The sequence below is a fragment of the Colius striatus genome, chromosome 20, assembly GCF_028858725.1.
Source record: "Colius striatus isolate bColStr4 chromosome 20, bColStr4.1.hap1, whole genome shotgun sequence".
Lineage (NCBI taxonomy): Eukaryota > Metazoa > Chordata > Aves > Coliiformes > Coliidae > Colius > Colius striatus.
This window is the reverse complement of record NC_084778.1, coordinates 671266-684726: the sequence shown is the minus strand read 5'-3', so window position 1 is coordinate 684726 and position 13461 is coordinate 671266. Positions and strand designations below refer to the sequence as shown.

Sequence of the window (13461 nt, the reverse complement as noted above, 5' to 3'; positions counted from 1 at the left end):
CAGGGCAGTAGAGGGGACATGACTCAAGTGTCATAGCTTCCTAATTCCATTATTTCTGGGTTTGGCACATAGCAGTGGGTGAACTGATGCTTAGTGAAGGCAGAATGTAGTTTCACGTTGCAGTGTAAGACTCGGATTGCACCAGCCTGGGTGAGAGTAAAGAATTCCTTGGCTTTGTTGCCTTTCTCCATTCTCACACAGCAAATGCAAGTCTGGTTCGCAGAGGATTATTGGTGGCAGGTTTAAGATGTCGTGGTTTGATGTTTGAGGGCTGCTGCTAGGAGGCAGACTGCTCCCTGCTGACAGCCCCCTGCCCCGCAGGGCTCGCCCACTGCCGCCACCTGAGCACGGTGCGCACGCACCTCTCGGCGCTGGTGAACCACACCATCGTCCCCCCCGACAGGCCCAGCGCCGCCGGGCTCACCAAGGAGGTCTGGAGCAAGTACCAGAAGGACAAGAAGGTGAGTGACAGAATTCCTGTGTGGCCATGGCACCAGCTCCCACACGCTGCTGCCTTGGGTGCAATACCCCTTACAACAGACCCCGAGAACTGTTCAACGTGTTCTCTAGTCTCAGAGCACCACTTCTCTCTTTTTAGTGAGTTGATTAATGGCCTCAAGCTGCCCCAGGGGAGGTTTCCCTGAGAGGGGTGTCAAGGGCTTTAAGAACCCAGATGATTCTGTGATTCTTACAATCTCTTTTAGCCATTGCTTCTCTGATGATGGCAAAGATATCAAATAGCATCTAAGCAGCTGATCTCATGGTGACTCTGGTCTGTTACAAGTTAGACTAGTTCCATGGGAGACATGGCAGCTTCTGTTAGACTGGATTTGAGCTACAGCCCCAAAGGCTTGAAGCAACTGGCAACGTTCCTGTGGTGCTGTGTGTGCATTTTGCTGTCTTTATCCTTGGCATTAAGTGCATAGGAGCATGAGGAGGGTAGAGGTGTAATGCCTTCAGTAGCTCTTTCTCCCAACTGCTGTAGAATTACAAGGAGCTGGAGCTGCTGAGAAGAGTTTACTACGGCGGGGTGCAGCATGAGATTCGGAAGGAAGTCTGGCCCTTCCTCTTGGGGCACTACAGGTTTGGCATGGCCAAAAAGGAAATGGAGCAGGTAAGCACAGCTCTCTGGGATGTGAGGTATGTGTGCAGAGTGGGGTTTGCTCTCTGAATAGCGTTTGTCTTGATTATCGTTTCATCTTCCCAAGGGAAAGATGCGACTGAAACAAGTGGCACGTTAGTAGAGGATTATGATACGATGTCGTGATGTCTGAATGGCACTGAAAGGGAGTTTTCTTGAAGTCAGGAAACCTGCATTCAGGCTCTGTGACAGGCAGTGCCCTGAGTAAATCCTGTTTTCACAAAGTTGTCTCTTAGAAAATGGGGACACGTGGACATCTGGATAGTAATTGGAGTCATCCCTCTCTTCTGTGGTGTGTTAGCCAGTTACGCTTCCAAATGCTACTTTATCTGCACGACACTGCATCTGCATGTGTGGACTTGGAGCTGTGAAGAGCCCAGATGCACCTTCTGAAGTGCACTTGGAGTTACTGTCTAGAGGCTAACAGTGCACAGAGGAAGGTTTGGTTTGTAAGTTCATTATGCTTTTGCTAGACTGAAATAAGATGTGCCTCTGTAAAACACAAGGTGCAATTTCAGATGAGACATTATTCCTCTTAATGTCTCCCACGCTGCTGCTAACACTGATGAGTGACTAATTGCCTGGGCTACGTCGTGGCCTTATGTTGCAGTCTGAAACTGGCATTGAGCATTAGAGTTGCCATTAACAAAACCACAGTTTGCCCATCTCTTGGTTATGCCATCTCCCTTTGCTCATGTGTTTATAGCAATACCAACTTTTTACTTTGCTGAGTGCTTCCATTGCTGTAATTACCAGGCAAGTGCAGTGGTAATAAACCAGGCTGGTACTAGGCAGAGCCAGGTGACATGGCAGGCTGTTGGGCCTGTTCTTAGCTGCCTTTCTGAACAGGAGCTGGACGTGGTCTGGGCCTCAGGGCTGAGCCAAATACAACAATATTTCAATTCCTTACTCCCGTGTGCTTTCAAAAGCAGCTGCAGCAGCCTTTAGCTGATCCAGGGGAGCTGCCACTGTGGATGCTGTGTGGCATTCAGCAAGAACTGAAGTGTAGGCTGCTGCTTGGAGCAGGTGGGGTAAGGCCACTGTTGTAAAGGTCTCCTTGGGCTCAGACGTGGCGGGAGCAGCAGTTACAGACCCCAACACTGCTGCTCCTCTTCCTCCCTTTGCTCAGCAGTGAAGGGGTTTCTCTTTCCCAGGGCCACAGGACTGCAGCAGGACACTGGGTGAGGGATGCATTTGTATGGTGCTAAAACTTTGCTTTTAACTACCATTGAGAACCACCCAAACGTTTGCTGAACTGGACAGAGCAGTGATGAGGTTTGCCCTGGGATGCAATTAACACGTTAATTTGTTTTATTGCCAGGGAGGTAGCACTCATGCAGCAGCTGATCTTGTTCTAGATTAAATGGATAAGGAATGGTTTATATATTGACACATGCAGCATTTGCTACCTCACCATTACTTTATATCCCAAGGGGTAGTTTATATCCCTGTGAGCACCCATAGGCATGGGGGTTTTTCCCCAGCTGAGTTTGTAGCACACTAACACCAGGAGTGCTCCAAACCTTACCTGGGATTCTAATACTTAGCACCAGTAGTAAATAACAGTAATAAACATCTCCTCAAAGAAATCTGCTGTTGGGAGTCCAAAGCTTACCATTGAATGTAAGAGTATGATGAGAATGACATGAAAACATCTGCAGGTGTGGGCAACTCAGCGTGGCCCTGACTGCAGTCCGTGTGGGTGATTCATCATCTTTGCCTTCTGATTATATTGTTTCAGTCATCCATCAGACCTGGGGCATTCCCAAGTGTGGCTTTCCTCCAGCCTTCCAGTAACTGTTGTATTTTATGATTTATGAGCCAGCTGGAGTGACAGCCAGCCTGCAGCTGGTGGCGTGAGCCGCCGCGCCCGCCCAGGCTGCAGCCCGAAGCCAGCTCACCATTGCGGCTTCTCTTCAGCTCTTGACAAGTGACAGGGTAGTAGCATTACCACTACTCTCATAATAGCCCAAAGAGGGGTTCTGGGTCTGTCTTTCAACAGAGGAAGCCAGCTGGTTTATTGCTATAGGCACCAGAGTGGCTGGACCTGGCCACGTGCAGTGCAGACCCCAGACCAGGCAGCCAGAGCCACGATTGCTGCTGGCCTGGAGCCTCCTCAGCATCTCTGTGTAGGCTGATGTCTACAAAGCTGCAGCCTGGGATTCATTGCAAGGGCTATGCTGGGGTTGGGATAGAGAGGGAGTTGGGCAGGAGGTGTAATGAAATGAGGAATGGTCTGGCTCGAGGCGGTGATCTCTCCATCGTGTTCCCTGTGACTTACACGTGAGGGTTCACATGGGAGCAGCGACCTGCAGTGCTCTTTCCTAAACAATGCTGAAGCACTGTTGATAGTGTCTGTACATACATATATGAATCCTCTCTGGCTTTTTTACAGTGATGGTTTATTCCCTGCAGTAAATACACAATAATCTTACTGCTCCAGTTGCTGTACTTCCCAGGCACAGTGACGCGATCCTTCAGGCTTTCAGTTTGAGATGTTAAACTTGCTTTAGACCTCTCCCTTCTGGCTCCCAGTCATTGTTAATGCTGTCTTTCAAGGAGGACCAGCATTTTGAGATCTGTCTGTCTGTCTGCAGGTGGATGAAGACATCGCTCTGCGCTATCAGAAGGTCATGGCTGAGTGGAAAGCCTGTGAGGTCGTTGTAAAGCAGCGAGAGAAGGAATCGCACTCTGCCACCCTGGCCAAGTTCTCATCAGGCAGCAGCATTGACAGCCACGTGCAGCGGCTGATCCACAGGGACTCCACCATCAGCAATGACGTAGGTACCCCTGCCCCTTCCCCCTGGGTGCAGGCAGCACGGGAGCCTTGGTGTGTGCAGAGGTGCAGCCCGGGGAGCAGAGACTTGGCTTAGCACGGCTCCAAGGCTGCTTGAATCCTGCACAGAACCTGCAGCTGTAGTGCCTCTTTAAGAGCAGGGATGTAGTTGATGTAATCTGTAGCAGTTCTTAAGCAGGACCTGCCCAAGAGGCTTTAGGGTTCACCTACTACAGAAGATGCTTCTCTCAGTAGAGGAAGAGCTTTGGAGATCACTTACTGGTGCTCTATTCAGATCCAGCACAGAGCAAACGATTGCTGCTCTCAAAGTGTATTTTTGATTCTGTTGTGTCCCTGATCAACAGGTTGGATGTGATTTTATTAACTCTTTTGTAACTTGAATAACCAGGAAAGGATTTTCTTTTCACATTGTTGGGCAGGGAAGCTGGCATGTGTGTGCCAAACGTGTGTCTGGGCATCCATTACTTATGCAGACTTCACACAGCTGGTAACTGTAGGTAAGAACTTGAAATCTAGTTCAACAGAGTTTTTTAGCAAGAGAAGTAAAGCACGTGGTGGACAGAATGTGGAAGCCAGTCTTGACTCGAAAGAGCAGTATTTGAACTGGAGGTATGTTGATCCTCTTCACAGATACATTGCAGTGACCAGATGTTTTTAGTGTTGATGTTGCAGACACAGAAGCTTCACTGCTTTCCAAGGTATGTCTAACTGAAGACTAGGAAAGGGGGAGGCAGCATCCTCGCAGACAGATATGAGATCATAAACTGCGAGTGGTTTTAGAGTTGCAGTTTCAGTACAAGGACTGAGTGAGGAGCTCTCAACTACTTGCATGCAGGGAAGCTCTGCCAGGCAGCTCGGTCGAGTCTTTCCTGTCTTGTGGCTGAAGGTTTGTTTGCTATATCAACGTCTCTTGCTTCTCTCTTCTCCCCTGCCCTCGCCCAGGTGTTTATCTCGGTGGATGAAGCGGACTCGTCAGAGCGGGGCCGGGCCGATCCCTCCCTCACCGCCGTGACCGCCGCGGCTGCCCCCGAGCCGCACTCCGTGGAGTTTGACTCCCCCGACTCCGGGCTCCCGTCCTCCAGGAACTACTCGGTGGCCTCGGGCGTCCTGTCCAGCATCGACGACGGGCAGAGCGGCTCCTTCGAAGAAGGGGCTGAGGACGAGGGCAGCGCCGAGCTGTGCCGGGCCGGGCCGGACGCGCACAGAGCCGGGTCAGGGCTGCGGCCCCAGGAGTCCGTGTCGGAGCAGCAGCTGGGGGCCCAGGGCGACTATTTAATGGATGTTGCTTCTGTCTGCGCTGCGTCCTACACAGTAAGTCTCAGCATCGTCCCCTGCACAGCATTGCTTTGCTGGCAAAGACTCGTTCTTTTCTCAGACAGGGTCTGGTGAGAGATGATCCCAAACCAGAACCACGGCTGCCGGGACAACCACTGAGGGTTTCTGTGTCCCAGTCTGTTGTCGGGATTTTGAGCTGGATTTGAAATGACAGCAAAAAAGAAATAGGTTTTGTTTTGAGTGGGAGAGCAAGGACAAGACTGTGGTACAGTTCTAGCAGCCAAACTTTTCCAGGGGCTGGGAGCAGGTGTGGAGTGTGGACGACACTGTCACTTAATTCAAACTAAACCCCACGTTTATCAGTGTGAACCACAACCTGAATCTAGACTCAGGACTCCACCATCTGTCTTAGTGTTGCTGTCAACAGATTAGTAGTTGAGATTTTTGCCTCTCTCTCTGTGCTGAAGTTGTTCATCTGGAAATAACCCTTTGGCAAAGGGCCAGGCTTGGAACGTTTACCAGGGGAGGCTGTTTGCCTTTTACACGGACAGTAACCGAGTGTTTTGATGCTCTCCTGTGCCCAAAGTGTCGTTGTCTTAGGTCTGGTCTCAGAGCAAATCTGCACCAAGTCTTGGCAACACTCTCAACTCAGCACATCTAACTAAACCTTTTCTCTTCTAGATAGAGTTACTGGACACTGTTGCCTTAAATTTGCACAGAATTGATAAAGATGTCCAGAGGTGTGACCGGAATTACTGGTATTTTACTGATGACAACCTGGAGAAGCTCCGAAATGTCATGTGCAGGTAACAGCTTGTAAACTGAACCACTCTTCACACTTGTGTCATAACCCAGGAACTATAATAATATGCAGATAATGTTCTCTACAAAAATCCTCACTAACAAAAATCTCAGATGGAAGAGGAACAAGTAGGATGGCAGGTTAGGGAGGGTGGGTATGATAGAGGTGGTCTAAGGCTTGAAAGTAAACTCAGGATGAATTCATCCTGGCAGGAGACAATTGCTCCCATTTTTACCCTTTCACAGCACATGAAGACCCTACAGCAAGAGTCACATTGCTGGAGAGATTCCCATCTCACACGCTGCTCTGTCCTCGCTGGATTGTCTGTCTGGAAAAAAACCCACAGCAGAAATACTCATCATTTTCTAGCACCATGCTGGAAGATTTGAGTTGTTGCAGTTCTGTGGGCTTCCAGCTTTATCTTTTAAAGAGACAAAGTAAAATAGATCTCTTTTATCTGGCACTCTAGAGTGAGACACTGTTAAAAGCTTCCAAGAGGAGCTGCATTTTAGGTGTAAGACACCTTTTTGAGGCCAGCATGCAGCAAGAGTATTTTTAGTCCTGTTACCTCTTCTGTATTCTTCTCTCTGCAGTTATGTTTGGGAGCACCTGGAAGTTGGTTATGTTCAAGGCATGTGTGACCTCCTGGCTCCTTTGATGGTTGTACTTGACAATGGTAAGAAGGGTTTTCTTTTGGAACACATGGAGTTGGTTATTTTGGTTCAGGGGTGTCACCCCCTTAGCAACACTGAGCACTCTGTGTCTGCAGATCAGCTGGCTTACAGCTGCTTCAGCCACCTGATGAAGAGGATGAGCCAGAACTTCCCCAACGGCGGAGCCATGGACACACACTTTGCCAACATGCGGTCCCTGATCCAGGTGAGTCTCTTTTCATCTTACCTGAAAGCAGAGGAGGTTGTGGCAGAGGCTCAGAACGAGCTTGGTGACACGGTGAAGGGCAGGAACTGCAATGACTGGGGTTCCTGGTCAGCTGGGCCTTCAGGGCTGAGGAGAGCCAGAATTGTTTTATGCAGCCCCAGCTGGTTTCCTGCTTCTCAAGGGACAGTGTTGGGCCAGGTCAATTTGTCTCAACTTGGCAAACAAAACAAACCTTCACAACATCTGCCTCCAGTACAGCACCAATGTCATGTAAGGGCTCCCACTGATGGCTCAGTCCAAATGAAGTCAATGAGAAAGAGCAGCAGGATCCAGTCTTCACTGCTTTTTGGAAGATAAAACGCTGATATTTGTGCCACAAACTGATTTCTTACAGGTTTCAGCACACCATGGCTGTACTTGCATGCACACAGGGTGCTTGCTGGCTGGGGATCTTTTGGACAGATTTAAGGCCTTGACATTCCAGTCCAGAAAGCAGCAGGCACCTGAGCAAGATCAGCATAAAGAGGGTGAAAACTATCAGGAGAAGCCATTGTTTGGTTTGATAGGGGACATATTGAAAAAGTAATGGAATTAAAGATGAGTCAAGAAGGAAGAGAGCCAGGATGGCAGTGCAGGCTGCAGTGGTCCTGTTGAGGAACAGGACTGTCAGAGGATGCCATCCTGCTTATCCAGCAGCCCTGAGGGTGACAGCCATGAGGCTATAGATGGGCTTTACAGACCTGAGACACCTACCAGAGGTTTGGCAAGTCGTGGTTCAGTGCCAGTGTTGCACTGTGGGACTGTGCCACTGCTCCCCAGAAGCACAGACCTGCTGTGAAGAATCCTCTTCCTTCTTTTCCTCAGGCAATTGGATGTCAGTGTTTGCACCCCAGTTCCTGTGTAAATCTGAGAGCAGCGTAGGGTGGGAAGATGAAAATCAGGATCAGCAGGGTCGTGACCCACTGCTTGGACCTTTAAAACCACAGTGCAGCCTCCCTGCTGTCAGCTTGTAGCTGCCCTGCAGCAGCTCTCCCCCATCACTCCATCAGGGCACCCAGCTCACAGGCATTTTGCAAACATGTAGTGAAGGGATGTGTCTGTGCTCGGCAGCTGCTGACTGACCACAGGGCTGGGGGGTAAAGAGCAGTGTGGAACCTTCACCAGGCTCCAACCCCTTTGATCTTGGCTCCTTCCAGACAAGAGCCTGACAGCTGATGTGTTGCATTTTAGATTCTGGACTCTGAGCTTTTTGAATTGATGCACCAGAATGGAGATTACACTCACTTCTACTTCTGCTACCGCTGGTTCCTGCTTGACTTCAAAAGAGGTAAGAATGTTCTATTCCTATGGTTTAGAGTCATGCAAAACTGTGACTAGCTCTGTGTTTTGGTCTAAATGGATGGTGGGTAGCAGCTGAGCTCAGGAGAGAGGCTGGAGCTTGAAAGCTCATGTGAATGTGAGATGAACTGTCACTGGAATGAAGCCAAAGCTTAGAAAGGAGCGTTGTAAATTCCTGATAACGTGGTTCAAGCCAAGTTTCTGCTCAGGGCAAATGCCTGTTTGCTAAAGAAGGTGATCCCAAGTTGATCACACTCCTTTGTAAGCTTTGATATCTCCTTTCCCATCCATTTGTTACCAAGGAGCAGCTCTGCAGTAGCCCAAGAGCTACTGGGTGAGGTACTTTATACACTGTGGCACTGCCCAGGACCTCAGGATCCCTGCAGACCCACCCCAACAGCAGCAGCTAACAGACACCCATCTTGCTATCAGCTGGGGCAGTAGCTCCTTTGAGTTACTGACTGATCTGCAAGAACCAAAAGAAGACATCCCTCAAGCACAAGGGTGACAGGGAGACATCCACCAGCCATTTATTATGAGGGGGCAGGAATTGTAACTGAACAGTAAACATCTGCCTACACCTTCAGAGAGAACACACCTTCAGGACACACACACGTCCACTGTGCAATTAACTGCTGCCAGTTAAAGGCAGCAGAGCCTTAGTCCTGAGGGGCCACTGCAAAGCCAAGAAGGGGGCCCTGCACAGGCAGTCAGATTTGCAGCCTACCTAGAACACAGAGACCTGCCTGTGCTGCTGCCACCTGCCTGCCCCTCAGGCATCGCCCCAGGGCTGCTCCTGCACCACCACACCTCCATTCTTCCTTCCTTTAACCCCAGTTCTGCTGCACACATGATGGGAGTTGGCTGGAGGGGGAAAGGGAAGTCACCAGAAAGTACTGTTCATGTCTGCTTAAGGCCTGCAAGGCATTAGTTAGGGAGAGGGAAATGGTCAGTTTGAATAATCAGATGCTCTTGTAATGTTTATTCCCATTCAGAATTGTTGTACGAGGATGTATTTACAGTGTGGGAAGTTATTTGGGCAGCAAAGCACATCTCTTCAGAACATTTTGTCCTTTTCATTGCCTTAGCACTTGTGGAAGTTTATCGAGAGATTATCCGAGATAACAACATGGACTTCACTGATATCATCAAGTTTTTTAATGGTAAGAGATGGTTTTAAATGAGCCTTTGGATAAAAAGCAAGTGATGAGTTTGCTCCTTCTCCCTGGCTCACCCCTGCAGTGCCCTTGCTGGTCACTGTAACCTCTGAATCTCATCCCCCTTCATGGACACCAAGTGCCCAGATTCTGAAGTGCTTTCTGAAGCTCTGACTGGTGCACACACACCGAGGGTTTGAGGAGCTCCATGGACCACGGGAGCTGGCAGCCTTTCCAGTGCCAGGGGTAATTTTTACCACGAAGCAAACTGCACAGTTTCTGATGAAAAGCTTTGCCACAGAGACCCTGCCCTGGGCTGGCTGGGAGGTGCTGAAACGTTGCTTAATTCCTGCAAAAGCCTCTCACAGGTTTAAACACTGCCAAGGTCATTTCTGTCTATGGGGCTTGACTCTGCTGAGGCTGGAATGTTTAAGCACAACCTCCCCAGTGGCTTCCATGGCTGGTGGCCACTGAGTGGCCAGAGATAGTAGCCACCAGCTACTGCCGGAGCAAAACATGTTCTGCCAAAGCAAGCTGGGTCTCTTTTGGCTGCAGTTAGCCCCAAGCAAGTGCTCTCTGTTGGGATGTTTTAGGAGGTTTGCAAACCCTTCTGTGCAGTGCCAGTGCTGTACTGAGCTGTCAGTGCTGTGCCTTTCAGCCAGCTGTTGCACAAGCCCCACAGTTGGGGTCTTTTTGTTTCAGCCACTCTTACTCCAAAGCTGTATATTAATGCTTCCTGCAAAAAAACCCACCACACCAAAAACACCCAAGATCCCCAAACAGAAGGCAAGCCCCAGTGCTGCCCTCAGCTGCAGGAGCTGTGGGCGCCTCGCGCCGTGCCCGTGGAGCCGCTGGCTGCAGCTCACCTGCGCTTCACCACTTGGGTTCTCTCGATGGAGTCGTGTCCAACTTGCCCTTTCTGAGGTCCCAGGAGGGCTGTTGACAGGCACCTGGGGGCACAGAGCCCCTGTTCCTGCGCCAGGGTCACGGGGTTTCTGCAGCACGAGGATCAGACCTCGATGCCAGGTTCTGCAGCACAACGGGGTTTCAGCCCCTCATTCTGTGCTTAATTCTACAAACCCACCCCCTGCAATGCTTTTGGGTTGCTGCTGATGTTACACTGATGCTAATTAATGCTAAGGCTGCATTACTAGCAATGCTAGGGCAGAGGCATGTTGCTGATGTGTTGTTGTCTGTCTTTTAGAGATGGCAGAGCATCATAATGCAGAGGAAATCCTGAGGATAGCAAGAGACCTTGTCTACAAAGTGCAGACACTGATTGAGAACAAGTGACACTGACCAGGCTGGGGGCTGTTGGATGGAGCAGTTCTTGCACTGTAACTTCAGAGTGGTGTTTTAATTGCATCTTCCATGTAATGTAACAAATACCAGAGAGATTTGTAACAGACTTTTAAAAGCAGAACTTCCCCCTCCCCAGAGAGGTTGTGTTTGATAGTCCTTGTTACACTCACTTTGTATTTCTAGACAAAACCTTTTTGCATTCTCCTACTTCCCCCTCTAGACCATCTCTCTACAGCTTTGAGATATCAAAAAGGGGGGATTTGACATACCAGAACGTTTGTATTTTGACTCCCTGCACACCTTTAAAGCCTGGATGTGTGTTGTGTGCTGTGCCAGCCCCTTCCACGGAGGTGCAGCCGGATCTGACGCTCACTGCAGGGCCCAGCCTGGCCGAGGGCTCCTCGTCTGTGCCTTGAACAGGGGAGAGAATGTGCATGAGCACCTGTGGCCAAAACAGTTGGGCGTGTATTTAGCAGAGTCTTGAGCAGCAGTTAAGGTAAATAAAGTTACCAGCTGGGAGAATACCCTTGAACTAAATGCTGTGGTTAATGTGAGCAGTGAAGATCTGTCAACACATGCTGAAAACATCAGTTACCCTTTGCTGCCTCAGCTCGGGCTCCTGAGTCCTGTTGCCCCAGACATTCCTTCCTTTCACCTTGCCAACTGCCTCTGTGGCTATTCCCAGCCAGCAGGCCGTGGTTCAGGTTAACGAGCTCAGCACAGACAGGTCCCTGCTCACACTGGCAGCTCCCAGGTGCCATCTGTGCCATGAAGGCCCCATCCTGCAGCACAGAGCCTCTCCTCTCCTCACTGCACACTCCTTGCCCTTGCTCCTGCCCACTCTGCAGAGCTCTGGGAGGACTGACAGCTCTGACCATACACTGGTCTGTATGACTGCAGTAAAAGATGGGAAATAATAGTCCAAAAAGGGGAAAAAATGCACACACAGAGCCAGGGCCCCCTGAAACTGGCGTCTCAACACTGGGAGGGAGGGGAAAAAGCCAACACGGGTCCTGATGCTACCAGATGCCATCAGATAGGAGCGTGGTCTCCGTGCTCGTGGAAGAAGAGTGAGAACAGAGGAGCTGACTCTGTGCTGAGAAGGGAACTGCAGAGACCCCTGGGAGGGAAACCCCCATCTGCACAGCCCTGGGATGAGGCAGCTCTGAGGGAAAGGCTCCTCTGAGCTGTGCAGGACAGAGCAGCTTCAGCCACGGCTCTGCCCCGTCCTGGGGCTGCTGAAAGGCCTCACAGCACTGCTGGGGCTGGTTGTTCCCAACTGAAACAGTATTTTAAGAACAGTGACAGGAGGGAACGAACCCTCCCAGAGCCCGAGGAGTGATGTGAAAACTCCAACTGCACTGTTTTCCTTTGGTATGCTGGGAATGTGCTATGAGCTCTGTTTAAAGCCCCACAGCCCAGCCCTGTGCCAGCTGCTGTGTTTGTTACAACACTGTCCACTTGTATTTTATGGGTATTGTGTATTGACTTATTTATTTTTCTTGGGGACAGACTATTGCATTGCTCAATTGTTTATGTTTAAATGTACCATATTAATAAATACCTATCAGCAAAGCATTCTGTGGGGCTCTGTGGGAGCAGTTTCTGTCCCTCTGAGGTGGTTTCAGCAGGAGCAGCGAGTCCCTGGGATGGGTAACGAACGTTCCTGTGAGGAGCACACGTGGCTGTTGGATTAAGCAGCATTTTTAAGGAGCAGCTCCCCACGGGCTGCACAGGTGTGTCCCTCAGGTGACTCTGTGGGCAGGTTTGGTCCAGCTCAGCCCAGGGGAAGGGCTGGGAGCAGAAGCAGCCTATGGCAGCAACAGAGCATTTCCCCCCTCTACTGCGAATAGTCCCAAGGTGCCTGCTCTGTACTGGGGTGGGTGCAGCATCCCTCAGCCCTTGCTTGTGGCTATTGCAGCCCTTAATCAGGTATCTATCCCTGTAAGGCAGGATGAGCCCTTTCTGAGGTGTCTCCAATGACACATTGGCTTAATTAATCTTCCTGTGTCCTCTGCCTTGGTCCTTCTTGCATCGTGAGACTTGGGGTGGGCAGGGAGGGGTGGGTGCTAAACTAGGATTAGATTTGGTTTGTGCAGGACCTTCTATTGCAGCACACTCACCCCAGCAGCCTCTGCAAAGCCTCAGAAACTCTGACAGCAGATATTTAGCCCATTCTCCCCCAGAGCTGCAGAGGCTCTGCAGCAACAGGAGTTTACTCCAGCAAGACACAGCATCCCAATGATGTTTTGTGACCATGAAAGTCCCAATGCTCCCAGCCAACAGCCAAAAACCACACCAAGGAGGCCTCGTCACCATCTGCTGCCCCTTTTCTCCCCCCAGCTCAGCACTGGCAGCCTGGGGAAGTTCCAGCTGCTTTCTCCACTCTACCATTAGTTTTGCAAACACGGCAGCTTTGGCACCTGCACTTTAGTGCCCCATCTCCCAGTATCCTGTGAATTAGTCCAAGACCTGCTTTCCATTTTCAGAAGCACACTTAGAAATAGTTTTCAGTACTCTCCTCAAAAAAACCACCCCAAAGCCAAGCCCATAGCAGCTCCCAACCAGCTCTGGGGCAGCAGCCACTGCCTCCCCTCCCAAGCTTCATACCTGTGTTCCTGCAGCCTCAGCCAGCTGTGCAGCTCCTGGGGGGGGTCACACCTCATCACTGGACAGTCTCTGCCACAGAGCCCCAGCCACAGCAGCCCCTCCTCAGGACAGACCCCAGCCTGGCAGCTGCCCTGTCTCCATCTGTGTGTGAAGAAGCACC

At 50.4% G+C, this 13461-nt stretch overlaps 1 protein-coding gene across 7 annotated transcripts in view; it reads left to right on the top strand.

Moving 5' to 3' along the window:
• SGSM2 (small G protein signaling modulator 2) overlaps positions 1-12213 on the top strand; it is a 47160-nt gene extending 34947 nt beyond the window's left edge. For 5 of the 7 annotated variants that reach the window (XM_062012460.1, XM_062012466.1, XM_062012459.1 and 2 more), the window contains 10 exons: positions 322-461; positions 986-1114; positions 3739-3921; positions 4881-5249; positions 5895-6019; positions 6609-6691; positions 6785-6894; positions 8125-8221; positions 9228-9395; positions 10594-12213. In XM_062012460.1, the coding sequence (XP_061868444.1) occupies positions 322-461; positions 986-1114; positions 3739-3921; positions 4881-5249; positions 5895-6019; positions 6609-6691; positions 6785-6894; positions 8125-8221; positions 9228-9395; positions 10594-10682 (1493 nt within the window). In that variant the 3' untranslated portion in view covers positions 10683-12213. Of the gene's footprint in view, positions 1-321; positions 462-985; positions 1115-3738; positions 3922-4880; positions 5250-5894; positions 6020-6260; positions 6334-6608; positions 6692-6784; positions 6895-8124; positions 8222-9227; positions 9396-10593 lie in introns of those variants that run through there. The other 2 variants (XM_062012461.1, XM_062012464.1) reach the window with 2 other exon arrangements.
• Positions 12214-13461: the final 1248 nt, after the last annotated feature.